Genomic DNA, 17,070 nt, shown 5'->3' with positions numbered 1-17,070 from the left:
CTGTCCTAGGTATAACATTATGCAACTTTGTTAGCTTCAGTATCATCTGAAAGAGGATGATAAATATAATACTATTCTCATGGTTTTCTGAGAGTAAACACTTCAGGACATCACTTAGCTATTACTATGATTATATATTCAGTAAATGCTTACAGAATCAAAGGACAGCAAGTAGTCTAGTCAGAGTTCTGCCATGAAATTACTCTATCTCTTCAGTGAGACTTATATTTCCTAGGCCTTAGTTTTTTATTTGTTTGTTTGTTTGTTTTACCTGAAAATTAAGGGAGTTAGATGAGATGTCTCTCAGGTTCTTCCCTATGACTTCAAGGATAATTTCTTTTTTCAGTTCTATATTTAGTTGGTTCTATAGTGAAGATTCTAACAAATACTATGGATTTACCAAAGAGGGGTGCATTGTTATTGGTTTGTCTCCTATGCTCACTACCTATGCTGTGTCTACTTGACTTTATTATTTTAATTAAATAAAGTTAGGAAAAATATATTTGTGTCCATTGTTAGTCAGGCTCTGTGCTAGGTTATGGGCATGTAGAAGGAAAGACAAATATACTATTCCTCTCTGTATTACATTTGAATCTCTGAGAAATTAAGAGTTTATGTCTCTTCCTCTTATTGTAAGTAGACAGAGATAGAAGTAAGATAGAGGATTCTGATATTTCAAGAAGCTACTTTTTTGCTCTTCTCTAGTTCCCTCTGCTGCTCACATACGCACACGTACAGCCCACCTCTCAAGACTCTAAAGACAAAAATGGAGAAGGTGAGGAACATTCCATTAAGCTGTTCCCTTCTAGTCTCTCTGCTGACTCTCTTAGTATTGTCAAAGGCAAGTCCCGTACAGGCGGCAGGGCTGATCCAGGCAGCTCTGAATGTTCAGTACAGTGGAGAGTTGTCTTCTTACAGAACTCCTAGGCAAACACTCTCTCCAGGGTTGTTCCATTGGATATGACTTATTTAACTTCTTTATCCATGCAGTTGGGAATAGTTGGGGCCTCTCCAGTACGTAATATGTGTGCTGACATTTGGAGAGAGAGAGAGAAGGACAAGACACCTGAAATTTGATGGGGAGAGCACTGTTTCAGGCAGAGGAGAGAGTGAATGCAAAAAACCATGAGGAGAAACTGCTTTCTGTTGGAGGGTCAGAGGAAAGGGCCCTGTAACCAGGATGTGGTGTGATACGAGGTCATAGGATCTACTAAAACATACACAACCTTAAAGGATAGGCTAAGGAGTTCGGATTTTATTCAAAGGTCAGGAAGAAATTACCTACCTATTAGGTAGGTATTTTATTTTTCCAAGTAGTACACAAAATTCCAGTCTCAAATAGGCTTCTGGTTTTCTAAGAAGCTACTTTCTAACCACCCCCAACCTTTCCCTGCTCTGTGGGGCTGGCACTGCCCGCAGGCCCTGGGCAAGTGAAGGAAAAAACCAAGCACCAAGAGTGACGCAGGGTGTTAGCTAAGGAAAGAGGAAGGAACACCGTCACTTGTTTATCTTGAATTTTGATGAAAGATTTGGATTTTGAAATGGAACTCTGCGTGTGTTGTGGGGAAGGGGAAGGGTGATGAATGACTAATGAGAACTGAACTAGGCAGCTGAGAAATGCCCTTTACCTGCATAAAAATTGGTGGCCAGTGACTGTGTTCCTCTCCTTTGCTACACTGTTGTGGGGACTTTGGCAGTCCTTTCTGAAGAAGAAGTCTACTTGGTTGAAAGAAAATGATAAAGAAATATGAAAGAATTTCCTAAATGGGTGAAAAAAAAATCCCATTCAGCAAACAAAAATGTTAGCTCATCAACAAATAGCAAACATCCAATAATTCTTATCTATAAAAAAACAAGTACGAGGACCCAGAAAATGTGAAGATACTATTAGCAACAAAATATGATTGGCTTTTAAAAATTCTCTGTGAGTTATTGGTATTTTTAAACCTGACCAACTAATATATGAACACATACCTACTATAAAAGGTCCAAACCATATGTAGAATAAATTTTGTCAGTCTTCCTTCACACTGCTCCCTCCCTGCCCCCACTTCCCTTCTCCAGAGGGAACCACTACTCACAGGTTGGCATATATCTGTGCAGAGTTTTTTTTGTTTTTGTTTTTGTTTTTTTAGGTTGATATAATGTTAGAGTACATATACGTATGTGATCTTTCTTTAAGGAAAAAGCATGGGATTCTATTACTCACATTGTTCTTTTTTCTTGCTTTATTTGCCTTAACGCTATTTATGCATAAGGATGTCTCTTTCATATTTTCTAATGGGTGCAGAACATTACATGGAATTACCATTACTTATTTAGACACTTCTCAGTTTATATACATTTAAAACTCCAGTTTTTCAAAATTACAAGCAATGCCACAAGAGACCTTCTTGCACTGTTTTCTGCATGTGTAAGAGTACTTCTGTAGGGTAAATTCTTAGAAGCAGGATTCCTGATATGTATGTTTTAATTTCAAAACTGTCAAATTACTAATAAAGCTTTATTGATTTATGTTCCTACAAAGTGCGAAAAGCCCACTTCATTGTAACTTTACCAACACTAGACATGACCCATTTTTATCTTTTTGTTCATCTGGTAGGCAAAAATTTGTCTCTATTATTTCAAGTTAATTTCCTCACTGCTAACATGTTTGAATATCCTTTAATAAATGTGCCAGTGCTTTGTATTCCTCTTGCAGATTATCTGTTCACAGCTTTTGCTCATTCAAATACTTTTTTGTAAAGTGTAACTTTAAGAACTCTTTATATATTATGGCCTTAATCTAGTTGTACATCACAAGAAATTTCTTGTTATCTGCCCCTCTTAGCTTTAACTTATGTAAATTATAGCTTTCAGTAAACACAGATTTTTAATCTTTATGTTGCTAACACTGTCCGGACTTTTGTGTTGTTAGAAAAACTATTCCCAACCTAATCTTACTAAAAGATTCTATATTTTCTGTTATTATTTCATCTATGTAAAATTAATTTTATAATTAACCATTTAAGCCATCTTGAATTTATTATTATATTGTAATAAAAGACTATGACTTAATTTTTTCCAGGTGGGTACCAACCTCATTTATTGAAAGGTCTGCTCTTTTCTTAATGAAATAAATTACCTTGATGATACGATACATTTCTGAATATACGTGGATATGTTTTGGGAATCTCTATTCATCTGCCAACATTATATTTGTTCACATTCTTTTTATTGAGCTATTCTATGTGACAGTTTTAACTCTTATAATATCTTTTGATACAAATAAAGCAGTTTTCTCAATGCCCATTCTCACCCACCACTATTATTTTCAAATTCTTCTTGGCTAGTCTTGTGCACTTTCTTGTTCAGATGAATGTAAGAATGTATGTCGAATGTGAAAAAGAAGCCAATCAAACCTGTGGGGAGTTTGATTTGCAGTACATTGGCTACCTTAGAAAACTGGGGGATAATAGCTTTGTAAGAAGGACTCTTCTCATATAGGAACATGATATTCCTTTTGCTTGGTTTGGACTTTATAAACTTCATCAAATCTTAAACACCCTAGGTTCATTTCTATTTTATAGCTTTTGGTTATTTTAATTATGTTTCTTTCCCTCATTAATACAGTTCTTTTCATCCATTGCTGCTGTATGATAAATTCATTTCTCTTTATATGTTGTTCTTTGAATCCTACACTTAAAATCATCTAAGTCCGTTCTTTGGTGGATTGTGGTTTGTCTTAAATATTCTAATTATGCAACCATATCATCACTAAAGCTTACAGTTTTGTCTTTGTACACATTTTCTACCTCCTATCTGTGAAGCAGGGTACGACAGTGACAGGCATGAAGGTTATTGTCATCACTGCCTTCTCACTCCAGTGGAAATACATGTCAACATTGAGGGTGATATTTGGTGGGTGTTTCTGGCAGATACTCTTCATTATGTTAAAAAAAGTTTTCCTCCTATCCCTACTTGGAGTTTTCAAATCCCTACTTGGGATTTTCCAAAGCAAAGATGAATCTTGATAGATTTACCATCTATTGCATTGAAACCTTCTTTCATCCAGCAACTTAGTGATTTCTGTTAATATTTTATGTCCTAAAGTTGAACAATCCTTGTTTTCCTGGGATACAGCCTACTTGGTTGAGAAGCATTATTTTTAATTCACTAGTGGACTCAATTTGATTTTTTAAAAAATTTTATTTACTTGACAGACAGAGATCACAAGTAGGTGAAGAGGCAGGCAGAGAGAGAGAGAGAGAGGAATCAGGCTCCCCGCTGAGCAGAGAGCCTGATGCGGGGCTCAATCCCAGGATCCTGAGATCATGACCTGAGCCAAAGGCAGAGGCTTTAACCTACTGAGCCACCCAGGTGCTCCACAATTTGATATTTTAATTAGGATCCTTGTGTCAGAATTAATAAGCGAGACTGACTTAATTTTCTCCTTCCCCTTCTCCCCTTCTGTTTTTTTTCCCCTTCCCTCCCTTTCTCCCTCCTGTCTGTCCTTTCCTCCTTCCATCCTTCCTTACTTTTCTCCCTCTATATTTAGTTTAAGATCAGATTAGTCAGCTTTATGGAATGCATCTTGTTTTATGTCTGTGATAATTAATATAAAACTATCCCTATCTTGAAAAACTGGCATAACACCGATAATCACCTGGACCTCAATATTTTTTTTTTAAAGATTTTATTTATTTGACAGAGAGAGAGATCACAAGTAGGCAAAGAGGCAGGCAGAGGAAGAGGGGGAAGCAGGCTCCCTGCTGAGCAGAGAGCCCAAAGCAGGACTGGATTCCAGGACCCTGAGATCATTACCCGAGCCAAAGACAGAGACTTAACCCACTGAGTCACCCAGGCGCCCCTGGACCTCAATACTTTTTAAAGGTTTGACCTCTGACTACTTTCTCAATTTCTTCTATGATTTTTGGTCTATTTATGATTTCTATGTCATCTCTCTCTCCCTCTCCTTCACACACACACATATATATGGATACACACATATGTATATATTATCTATTTATAAATATTTTATCTTCTTGCCCAAATGCATAAGGTCCTACTCTTTGAAATGGATTTGAATAAACTCATTTCAATGAATTACTCCTATATACAACTGGAAACCACCCACTTTTTATTAGGTTTGGCTGATATTATCTGCTTATTTCATGGTTATTAGAGCAATAATATCTATCTATCTATATATAGATATATACATACATACCTATGTATGTTGTTTTGGGTAAGATAATACCTCTCAAGCAAGGAAAGTACTCGTAATAGGTAGCCACTCTTTTTCTCTTAGAGATTTAATACTTCTCAGAAAGGCATCTTCATTTCATAGTATGACTTTTTCGGGATGCAAATGTACCTCAATTTCTCCACTTTTGTCTTAATAAATTCACGAAGAAAAAATTGTTTAAAAACTGTTTTCAACAAATCCTGAATTAGGAATCTTTTGACTACTGATTATGCTGGTTACTTTGCGTTTATGCTTAAAGAGAGTTTTTACTGTTGCTATAGCAGTAACAGCACCTACAGGCAATAGCCAAGCAGGAATCCCCAAACCCAAGGCAGGACCCGCTTATGTGGATAAAGTGCCTTTTTTCTAACCAGCTGGAAGAACCTTGTCCTGATTGGTCAATATTGGCAGGTGACTCGGGAAGCTCATTGGTGCTTTTTGGAGCCGGGGCTCCTCTGTTTTTGAGTCTGGCTTGTATATGAGGCAGTGTCCCGGCTACGTCCTGGTTCTGCTGTGTAGCAGAAGCAGTTTAACAACAGCAGTGGACAGAAAGTACCTAGGTTCCCAATGTTTTTCATTTGGGGCTCGTTCCCATGGACCCTAACTGTCTCACTATTAGGGCTTTTCCCTCCAAAAGGGAGACATGTTTGGATTTTGGGAAACTCATTTGTGGACCGACACTTTCTTATAAAGTGACTTCAAAGGCTACTGTTGTTCACATAGTATGAGTTGATTCTTTTCTCTCTTCTCTCAGCCTGTTGTTTTCATTCAGTTTTAATCTTTTAACCCAAGAAAACCATGTGGTATAAGGAGGAACAAAGTCTAAAGCAAATAAAAGCAGAACTACTGTGGTTAAGGTCAGGGCTGGAAATCTCAGAAGCTGTCACGTCTACTTTCTTCTTTTCTCCAGGTTACACAAAGGATCTGCTTATATTTGGAGGAGTACACTCTTAAAATTATGGTAGAGACTGTCTTTTAAAGACTTGTCTTCTTTACCTACAGAGCATTTTGTATAGATAACATTGACACATCTGCAAAGATGCTATAAAACCCTACACACATACCTATCATCTCCAAGTGGCCCATGTATAACTTTATAGCTTTAACATGGAACCTCCCAGAGACTGATCTTTGGCATGTTTCTCTACACTCAGATGACTCGCCCTAAACCCGAAGAGGTTAAGGCAAAAAAAAAAAAAAAATGCAGTTAATGATTTTTCTATGTGATAAATACACAAAATGAATGTATCAAGATCATGTACTTTTACACTTGAAAGAAGGCTTAAAATGATCTTACTGAGTGGATTCATGAAACACTGATCTAGATAATCTGTTTAAGGCCCCAGATGAATTCGTAGCTAAATCTCTTGGCTGATACTATAATCTACCCAGAGCTTCATTATTTGATTGGATTAAGCTTTAAAAGATCAGAAAATTGTTTCCTTGCACTTGTAGTAAACCATAATAGATAAGGGGCACCTGGGTGGCTCAGTGGGTTAAAGCCTCTGCCTTCAGCTCAGGTCATGATCCCAGGGTCCTGGGATCTAGCCCCAAATCAGGCTCTCTGCTCAGCAGGGAGCCTGCTTCTCTTTGTCTCTGCCTGCCTCTCTGCCCACTTGTGATCTCTGTCTGTCAAATAAATAAATAAGATCTTAAAAAAAACCGTAATGGATATGATCTAGTGTTAGCTATTATTTACATTAGATTTAAAGTTGTACGCATGTGTATGTGTGGTTTTACGTCACAACTCTAAGCTAATATTTGGTTTGTATCCACATTAAGATTTCCCATATAGGGACTTCATGACCTCTTTTTCTGTTATTTCCCTTTCCTGAGTTTGCTATTTTTCAGAACTAGGCCTGATTGTAATTTACCCTTTTCTGAAAAAGGCTCCTCCTCTTTCAGGAATGCTCTCAGAATCCCAGTGACCCACACTGAGTGGGGAAGATAGAGAGCCCCATCTACCCAGTTAGGTAATTCAAATAAGATGAGAAATAGGACAAAACAGTTGTCACTGGTGGTTGGCTCTCAGATATGAGAGTAACCTTACCAAACCAAATCTACTTTACATAAATTCAAACATAAAAGAATCAAATATTGTCTGGAGGACTTTATCCTGTCTCTTTTGTCAGTCCATGTAACTAAATATGGGCTTCCTGTACAAAGAAAGACAAAACTATAAAATAAAACAAATAAACAAAATGAAAAACCGAAACGAAACAAAATCCTATGGTATTTCAGGAACCCAATAAAGGCCTTCTGTGCAAATAAAGGCAAAGGGCCAAAATAAAGCCAAAAACTCAACAACAATCTTAGAATCTGAAGGATACAGGGGAATTCTTATTTTTTGAGCAACTCACTTCTCTCCCATATCTACACTAATGAAGAGGTGAATCGGGCTAATGGTAATCTAGTAATTTCAGACATTGGCTCTGCAATGCTTTGCAAGCATAATCTGCCTGGTATACGATGGTAAGGATTTTCACATGTATTCTAAGCTCTAGACTACTCTCAGATGGATGAGGGCATTCTTGTTGCATTATGAGCATTTGGTAATAGATAATTCTGTAGAAAATTCAAGCAATTTCCTCTGAAGTTTTTCCTTTGAATTCTTATTACTTAAAACTCAGTAGTAATACTTTACTTTGTACCAAGTGCTATGCTTGAACTATTTGATCTGTTTCTCCCTACATATTTTAATTTTAGATATGTAAAAACTGAGGTTTAGAGAGTATATTAGTCAGCTTGGACCAATACCACAGACTGGACAGCTTCAACAACTGAAATTTTTTATAGTTACTATGGTTTATTATAGTTGGGAAGTCAAAGTACCCGAGTTCCTTGTGAGAGCCCTCTTTCTGACTTGCAGAAAACTATCCCCTCTCTATGTCCTCACATGGCAAAGGGACAGAGAGCAAGCTAGCAAGCACTAGTTCTCTGATGTCTCTTCTTTGAAAGACATTAATCCTATGGGGTCACGACTCCATGCTATGATTTTATTTAATTTTAGTTACTTCCTTAATTATAGGTCCTATCTCCAAATACAGTCACCTTGGGGTTTGGAACTTCCATACATGACTGTAGAGGGACACAATTCAGGCCAAAGCAGAAAGATTAAGTGACTTTTACAAGGTCACAGTACTGTTGAATAGAGAGCCAGGATTTGAGCAGTTAGCCACAAACCCCTGTTGTCAACCTTCCTATCACTGTTTGTGAATGTCATAGAGGTTACAGAGTTGGCCAAGTTTGTCTTCTAGACCCTCTGCTTTCTGTGTTCAGTACTTTTGTCATACCCTTCTCACCTGCTCCAGTACAACATCCCCACGTTCCAGCTCCTCGGGATTCATCTAATTTGTACTAAAGATTGATTCATTCCAAGAGTATTTGCATATTTATGAACAAAATGCCTCAAATAAGAATGCCCGCCCTGCCAATAATGGGATGTTAGCTTTCTGAATAGATGAGAAACATATTTTAGAAGAGATTCTTTTCACATCTCTCAGATTATTCCTTATAGAAGATTGTGGCACTTTGGAATATTTGGAATAAACATTTTCTGCTAGTTTAGTTTTTCTTCTTTGATGCCTTAGAAGAATATTGTTTAATTCATTTTGTTAAATATCTACTTCCCTGTCCTTTTCTTTTTAGTAACAAATATTTCTAGGCCTGCATCAGGCATGTTGCTTAGCAGGGGAGTCTGCTTCTCCTTCTTCCTCTTCCCCCATTCACGGGCTTGTGCGCACTCTCTCTCTCTCTCTCACTTTCTCTCTCAAATAAATAAAATCTTTAAAAACAACAGCAACCACCAAACCCCAAACATTTCTTGAACACTTTCTACACATAGGACATGAATATAAATTTAAAGATACAAAATGGCCCTTGCTTTCAAAGTATAAGTATAATATGCTAAGTCTCAGAGAAAGATCTAAGAAAAAGTAATATGACATTTGAGAGAATGAAGTTAGATAGAACTGCAATTTTTTAAAGTTTTATTTTATGAACACTGAGGTATTTCTGAAATCTTTTGAGTAGGTAAATAGCTTTATCTGATTCACTTTTAGAATCACCTTTATAATATAAAGGGGAGGATGAAGAGGAAGAGAGTTCAGAATAGTGTAATTGTCCTGAGGTAAATTCTATAGAAAAAAGAAGTTGTAAATAGTTGAACACATTTGTGAGTCTAGTGTTTGAGGCTTGAAGTCATATTTGTATAAAAAGTTTAGTGTTTCCCCACATTTTATCATAAAGGATATGGGATGTTATTCAAAATATTTAATAACTGGTATGACACAGGACTTGAACAATCAGAACAGGGAACTGGCCAATCAGAATAGATCCAGTCTCAATTTATAATTAACAAATGTGACTATACTGGTATGTACTGGTTGAACGTCAGATCTGCTTTTGTCTCTGGTTTGAAAAATTTGATTTGAAAAATTTTACTCCTTAAACACATTTCAGGGGCACCTGGGTGGCTCAGTGGGTTAAGCCTCTGTTTTTGGCTCAGGTCATGATCTCAGCATCCTGGGATTGAGCCTCATATCAGGCTCTCTGCTCAGTAGGGACCCTGCCTCCCCTGCCCTGTTCCCCCCCTCAGCTGCCTCTCTGCCTACTTGTGATCTCTCTGCCAAATAAATAAATAAAAAATCTTTAAAAAAAAAAAACCACATTTCATAAATTAAGTAAAAAAATCATTTTCCAATTTCTTAATTTAATAATATACTTTTGTAATTTATATTAGCTTAAGATTATAACATACTAAATTATACAATTTTAGCATTAATTTATGACACTTGGTTGTCAGTTGGTCTATGTGGTCTTATATCAGGCAAATGTTTAATCTTCACTTGGCATTTTGAAATGCTAAAATATTTACCTAACTTCATAAATACCTAGGGGACAGGTAGACTGCTGTCCTCAATTAACAGTGTTGATTTAAGTCCTGTACCTCACAGCCTAGAGATGTTTTAAAATCTCTCTCTCGGGGCACCTGGGTGGTTCAGTGGGTTAAAGCCTCTGCCTTCGGCTCAGGTCATGTTCCCAGGGTCCTGGGATCGAGCCCTGCATCGGGCTCTCTGCTTGGCAAGGAGCCTGCTTCCTCCTCTCTCTCTCTCTCTCTGCCTGCCTCTCTGCCTACTTGTGATCTCTGTCAAATAAATAAATAAAATCTTTAAAAAAAAGAATCTCTCTCTCTCATACACACACACTAAATGTTTTCATAATTGACATATTATTTAGTTGTCAAAGTCTCTACCACTCTCTTTTGTTTTATACATTTATAATATTTTACTCATCTTGTACCTGAAGGCAAACACATTTTTAATCCTTGATTTAGATATTTTTGTGTTTTTAGAGACATCATTTTGTTCATGTCCTAATCCAATTCCAATTATAGTGAATTACGTTGTGATCAGGTTTTAAAAACTCCTGAAGTAGCTCTATCTCTTGAAGCACTGTTAACTCGACTTTACCATTTATAGTTGGCAGGTTCTGCTTGAGCTGAATTCACCCTGACTTCCATTTTAGTTCACAACTTTCTACTCTTTTACATTCTACTTTTGACCTCCAAAATTACTTTGAAAATCACAGTTGACTTTTTGTAGTATGTAAAACTTCTTTTTTTGTATTCTGTTTTTATTCTTTCCTCTACTTACATCCCTTGCTCTTCCTCTGAAACCAGTCCTCTCAAAACTACATGTCCCAATCCCCCACTGGAAAAAGTATCTGTGATTTTGTGTACTTCATGAGGGTGCCCTTGACCCATCTGAGCCTTCAGGGACCAATGGGCAACATTCTTATGCCATCATGGTTTGCCTGCTATCTTCCTGTCCTTTCCATTCTTCCCCCAGGACCACCGGCTGATGCTGCTACAAAGTGCTGTCTAAGATAGGGCCAACTTTGAACTCTGAGTGTGCTGGTCTTCCCCTCTCATTGCTCCTTATAAAGATGATGGATCATTTTAGTTAGGACAAAGTAGTAGAAGGGCAACCAGAAGAATTCTGAATAGTTACAGCCCAAGTGGCAGATACAATGTCTTTTTGATGAACATTAATGAGCTAGGGTGTACTTCAGGGAAAGTACATTGCAAGGACTCCATAAGAGACATTATGACTGGACCCTGTCCTTCTTACTTCTATCCACAAAACTCAGTGTCTGCATATCCTGACTTTGACACTGCACTGCCATAGTGAGTAGGAGAAAGTGTGGGTAACACATGGCAGAACTTGGGGAAATTTTTCTTTCTTCCTTTAAAAAAAAAAAAAGGCAGATGGTGTTTTGAACACAACTTGCCGTAGAACATAAAAGCATGAGAGTTCTGGCTGTTTGAAAGAGAAAAAAATAAGTTGCTGTTTTTTAATGGTAAAACTAGTTTCTTCCAGGAGCTTAAAGAAAAAAAAACATTGAGAAATGGGAGTGAACTGCAAGATAGGGTTTGTGTAACAAGTACCTAAAACCACAGAAGTCACATGGGCTCTTTCTGCTTTGCTACTTTTGACTGCTTGTCAGAGAATTAGACTTTTAGCTTCCCCTGTCCTGCAAGGCCACTCAACCATGTGCGAGCTGGAGTAATCTCTATTCACAATGTCTTTACAAAGGCTCGTGCAACAGGGCAGCAATGGCAATTTGGCGGACTACTGTGCTGGTCCAGTGTTTAGTTCTTACCCCCAGCTCAAGGGCAGCTTGCGAATGGATGATAATAGAAGGATTCAAATGCTGGCAGACACCGTGGCTACTTTGCCTCGGGGAAGAAAGCAGGTATGATTACTGTTTTGTATTTTCTAAGTGTTCATGTTCTCTGAGCACAGAGTTGATATATTTGTCTGGCTTCACACCGAAATTGTATTTTAGAGGCTTTGGAATTAGTCACTAAGAGTATGGGTGAGGAAGGAGACGGGGAGCCCACAGAGCTCGTGGACTAGTCCAAAAGATTTAAGACCATAATAAAAAATTTTTTCCAGGCAAAAAATTGAAAGGAGATTGTTTTTCTCTCATGTGAAGAGGTATTGAGGTAAAATGGAAATCGTTAAGTACATCGAACTTACTTAGTGCATATAGACATGGCCAGTTTGAGAATTATTGATCTTTTCCCCTTGGATATGTCTCATTGATTCCTTCCCTCCCAGGTGCACTCCTTGATAGTTATTTCCAATCCAAAGAGAGTACTTTTCCTTCAGGACAAATTTTGTTGACTTCATTATTTTCAGTGCTGGGGCATAGACACGTTCCTAATGTTATTGGGAATTAAGGCTTTTATTGGATGTTTGAATGACTGATTGAATACCAGCTCAGTCCTTTCCTAGCTGTGGGAACTTGGGCAAGTCATTTGCCCCTCTACTATTTAGTTTTCTTTTTTCTATAATGCTGATAACAATAGAACCACCCCAAGGAGTTCTTCTGTGGCTTAAGTGAGGAAGTGTGCAGTGCTTAACACCTGACTGATATGTAGTATGTGCTCAGTAATTATGCTATTGTTTTTCATTTTTATTGCAAGGTATTTCCCTAGAGATGAAAACTTATTTGGAAAAAACCATGTCCAGTTGAGTTTGTTTCTTTCATTCTATAATTTCCAATTTTGCAAACAATATTTTAACCTCTTCAGGTTTTGGTTATGTAACTTGTTATCATGCTGCAAGGACATATCTGAATTTAGAATTAGAATTGCTTTAAAGCATGAAGTTTTGCCCTCAAATCCTATTGTGCATCACGGGCTCCTCTTAAGCCTCCTAATTTCAGGATTAGAGAGTATGGCATAGAGGGAGAGTCATGATCTTTTCTCAGTGATGTATATAGCTGATTCCTCATTATTTTTCACAATGAGATAAAGGCATAATTTGCCATGGCATGGATTTTTGATCTTTTTAAATCCGAAATGCTTTTATGACATTAAGCTTAATCAAATGATGAACATTTCTATCAATTTACTACTTGCCTGAAAATAAAGCAGCTGTGGGAAGCACCAAGATCTTTATTCAGTTTTCAGATATAGAGGAGTGTAGGAGGTACAGAGATGAGAAGAACACGTTTCCTGGTCTTGTAGGGTTAAAAATTCAGTTGGCAGAACCAATAGGCATTATACAACATAAATGCTCAAATCCAAGGACATGCCTTTTAAGATAACCTTGAAGGATACATATTCCAGTGATTGAAAGGTATTCCAGAACAAGGCAATAATTAATGCCTAGGCACAGATCTGGGGGCCTTCAGGGCACCTTGAGGTAACAGCACATTACTGTGTCCAGAGGACCAAGTAAGTGTCTGTGGGAGGGGAGGGGAGACCTCAGAGCTAGGCTGCTTTACGAAACACTTGAACACTTCCCCTGATGAAGTAGTCATTTGACCAGCACAGGGAGCCACTGGGTGTGTTTGAGCAGAAGAGGGTTTTAGGAAACTCACTTTAGAAACATGGTGTGCCGCTAAGTGGGTAGGGATGAGTGGCGAGGGAGCAACTTTTGCAGTAACTGGTGAAAGAAAAAGTGGGTGGAATGGAGAGGAGACCCAGAAACTTGGGTGTGAAAGGCAGTGAAGCTGGAGGAGTCACATCTGGTTTTAAGCATGGGTGAAGACTCGTGGACTAAGAGAGGACAAGCAAGAGGTTATCGGAAGGAGATAATGAGGGAGATTGAGGGAAATGAAACACTCACTGTGCATACTTATATAACACATACAAGTGAACATATCCATGCACACATTCCCACACCAATGAATTTTTCTGATGTTCTCCTCTTTTTAGGTCCTCTCTTCTCCCTTTTCTTGTATTCTTTCCCATAGTAAACCCTACTCAAACAAGTTTTTCTTCCTGTTGTGAGAATTACTATAAGAAAAAAAAGAAAGCAAAACAAGCCTCTTCAATTATCATCAATGAGACTCAATGCAAGTTTATCCCAACATTTCAGAACTTTCCAAATGGATGTTCATTTCTTTTAAGTGGTTTTTAGACAATAATCACCCATTTGGCACCTACTGAATTGCAGGCAACAAGATCCCTGTGAGGCAATCCCAGGAGCAGGTGTTTCTCTGCCCACTGTTATTTTCGACACTTTCAGGCTGACGTCAACAATTCATACTTCTCGTTATTGTTGGCTTTGGTTTCTGCAAAGCTTTATCTGGTGAGCCTCTAGTTTCAGATGAATCTTCAGAAGCATTTGGGTGTTTACACTCAGAATTGCTTAAAAATAGACTTGTGTGTGTGCATATTATCTCCGTACCTGTATTTATAGGAAGTGATAGACATCGCAGTGCAGCTTCTACTTCTGAACATGGTTTCAGGGGAAAAAAAAAATCCCTGCAATGGAAGACGCAGTGGGAAGGAGACCAGAGAAAGTAAGGAGAGGCTTTATAAATGTGGTGATGCCAAAGGCGTAGTGATTGTGCCTGATGGGACACTCGTCCGAGGGTAGTAGGTTGCATCAGGAAGTCAGTGTTCACCAAAGCTTGTCACAAGAGCCAGGGGCCTGAGGACCAGGTCAGAAGCTGGAATGCACCTCAGTAGTACCACAGGCTGCTTTTGCCTGCCAGTCTTGGGGTTATCGAATTATTGCTCAGATACAGAATTCTGTTAAGTGTGTATTTCTGGGGTGGACTCTGCCTTCCAGGAGCTTTCTCCTCATTTCTGGCTCTAGCCCCATCTGGAGCGAAAGCTGCCAAGTGTTCCTAACTGCAACAAAGTATTTTAAGCACCCAATGAATACTTCAGGTAGAAAACTGTATGAATTTCACTCCAAAAGAATTTGAAAGTGTCCTCTAATCTAATACTGTGACACACCTGGAATCAAGAGCCCACATTTTTTTCTTAGAAAAGACTCACGAGTCCACAGTGAGACTTTTCTGGGAAACTGCGATGTATCTTTGGGTTCCTTAAGGGCACTTACGAGTTAGGAAACTGAAGTCCACTCCATTAAGCAAGTATCTTAGCACAGTCTGCAGCACCCTGCTCTCTCAAGGCTCCTGGCTTAAAAGGGGAACAGGGAAAAAAGCTATATTCATGGAAGACATCAGTGAGAAGGAGGCAGGGACTAGAAAGTGAGCAGGGCACCTATTTTGTAGACTTTTGAAAGAGTAGAAACAAAAGAAACACCTTCCCTATTGATAAGGAACCTCTCCTCACCCCTAGGACTTTCAGGAAATGAACACACTAAGTGGGGACCAGGAAGTAACAATGTTACTTAGCAGCAGAAGTGGCTACAGGATTGAACTTGGAGCTCCTCCCGGCCTGCGGCTCTTTGGCTAACCCTAACCCCTATCTTTTGCAAACTGACGGCTGAAGTATCTGGTCTTGGCATCCTACTGAAAAGGAGCACTGTGAATCACTGCACAGTGGCAAAAATTACATTTTGAATATTAATGCCTGAACTTTTAAGTCATTTAACTAAAAACAAAAGAAGAGGAATCATAAGCTCCGCTCCCCCCACCCCCGGCATCTTTGTATCAGTGGCAGCGAGGGGTTAAGGAGCTTTGTCTAATCAAGGGCGGTAATTGAATGTGTAATTTGCAGGCCTGCCAGATTGCCCAACCTAGATTTCTCATATTAGATAATGTGTAATAAAAGACAGCTGTTGCCAGCATATGCTGTTCATCACACACCGGTTCCTCATTTGTGTGTCTCGGTGTCATCACGGCAACCCCGAGAAAAGGCTCTGGCTGTGAGGGCATTCGGGAGCACGGCCTCCACTGGTTAGATCCCAGAGCCAGACCGCGCGCTCTAGAAGGGCTGCAGGAAAACATCTTCCAAAGCTGAGGCCTTCCATGAGGCCGCAGGCACACTTCTTCCCACTTTAGCAGGTAGTCTGGTGTGGGAGCAAGGTTGAACCCTGAGAACATTCCTTTCCATATCGCCTGAGTCTGACAGCCCAGATCAAAGACAAGGAGGCTTTGTGTCAAAATGTGGCACGTGTCAGAGAATTTGATGGTTCCTAATTTATTTAAATTCTTTTTTATTTAAATATTAGGTGCCTAAAAGTGGTTCATCGCTTATCCAGAGTAGAAACTAATTTATAATTTGACTTAGTCTGATTTTTTTGTGTGTGTCACTGATAACCCAAATCAGTCAGTCCACAGGAACCGAGTCTCTGCCATGCGTCTCACGTTGTGTGAGGCAAATATTTTCAGTCAGACAATTAGATAGAAAGGTTAGGAAGAGAAAGGTGGGGCAGTTTCCTTCTGTGTGGAGGTCTTGGATTTGTCTTCTGGACTTACAGATTTTAGATTTGAATTTAAATAGAGTGTTTTTTTATTTAGAAGGTAAGTTTGCAGGTGGACAGATGGAATCTTGAGGTTCCCATCAATGCTATGATTATTTGTCTGGCAAGAGGGCATTTAAAATTGCTGAGGAAAGAGTAGAAATTTTAATAACTCATTAATTCTTGCTATCATTTATTCATTTGGCAGTTATGTATTAAGGCATTACTATCTTCCTTTGCTTTCTATTGGTCCTTTCTCTATGGTTCTTGTTGTTTTTGGATTGAGATTTTTTTTGTTGTTCTTTTTTTTTGGTTTGATTTTCATTTTTAATGTTGCCACATGTTTTGGATTTTTTTAATTTAATTTTACATTTTTAATGATTGCCCTGGAGATTTTCCTGTGAATATTTAAAATCTGCTGACAGACAAAATTGAAAAGTATTTTAACTCAGTGGATATTTTTTTTAAAAAAATTTCCCTGGGGTGCCTGGGTGGCTCAGTGGGTTAAGCCTCTGCCTTTGGCTCAGGTCATGATCTCAGGGTCCTGGGATTGAGTCTCGCATGGGGCTCTCTGCTCAGAAGGGAGCCTGCTTTCCCCTCTCTCTCTGCTTGCCTCTCTGCCTACTTGTAATCTCTCTCTGTGTGTCAAATAAACAAAATCTTTAA

At 38.6% G+C, this 17,070-nt stretch overlaps 1 protein-coding gene across 8 annotated transcripts in view; it reads left to right on the top strand.

Annotated features, from left to right (window-relative positions):
* Nucleotides 1–17,070, top strand: part of LOC123951018 (cytohesin 1 interacting protein) — a 72,461-nt gene that overhangs the window by 31,038 nt on the left and 24,353 nt on the right. For 2 of the 8 annotated variants that reach the window (XM_046019581.1, XM_046019580.1), the window contains exon 1: nucleotides 11,751–11,983. The exons of 5 other annotated variants lie outside the window; for them this stretch is intronic. In XM_046019581.1, coding sequence (XP_045875537.1) covers nucleotides 11,810–11,983 — 174 coding nt within the window. In that variant the 5' untranslated portion in view covers nucleotides 11,751–11,809. Of the gene's footprint in view, nucleotides 1–9,750; nucleotides 9,786–11,495; nucleotides 11,499–11,750; nucleotides 11,984–17,070 lie in introns of those variants that run through there. One more of the 8 variants, XM_046019588.1, reaches the window with a different exon arrangement.

The sequence above is a fragment of the Meles meles genome, chromosome 9 (assembly GCF_922984935.1).
Source record: "Meles meles chromosome 9, mMelMel3.1 paternal haplotype, whole genome shotgun sequence".
NCBI classification, from domain to species: Eukaryota; Metazoa; Chordata; class Mammalia; order Carnivora; family Mustelidae; genus Meles; species Meles meles.
Note: the sequence above shows the minus strand (reverse complement) of the source record. Positions and strands in the feature narration are given on the sequence as shown.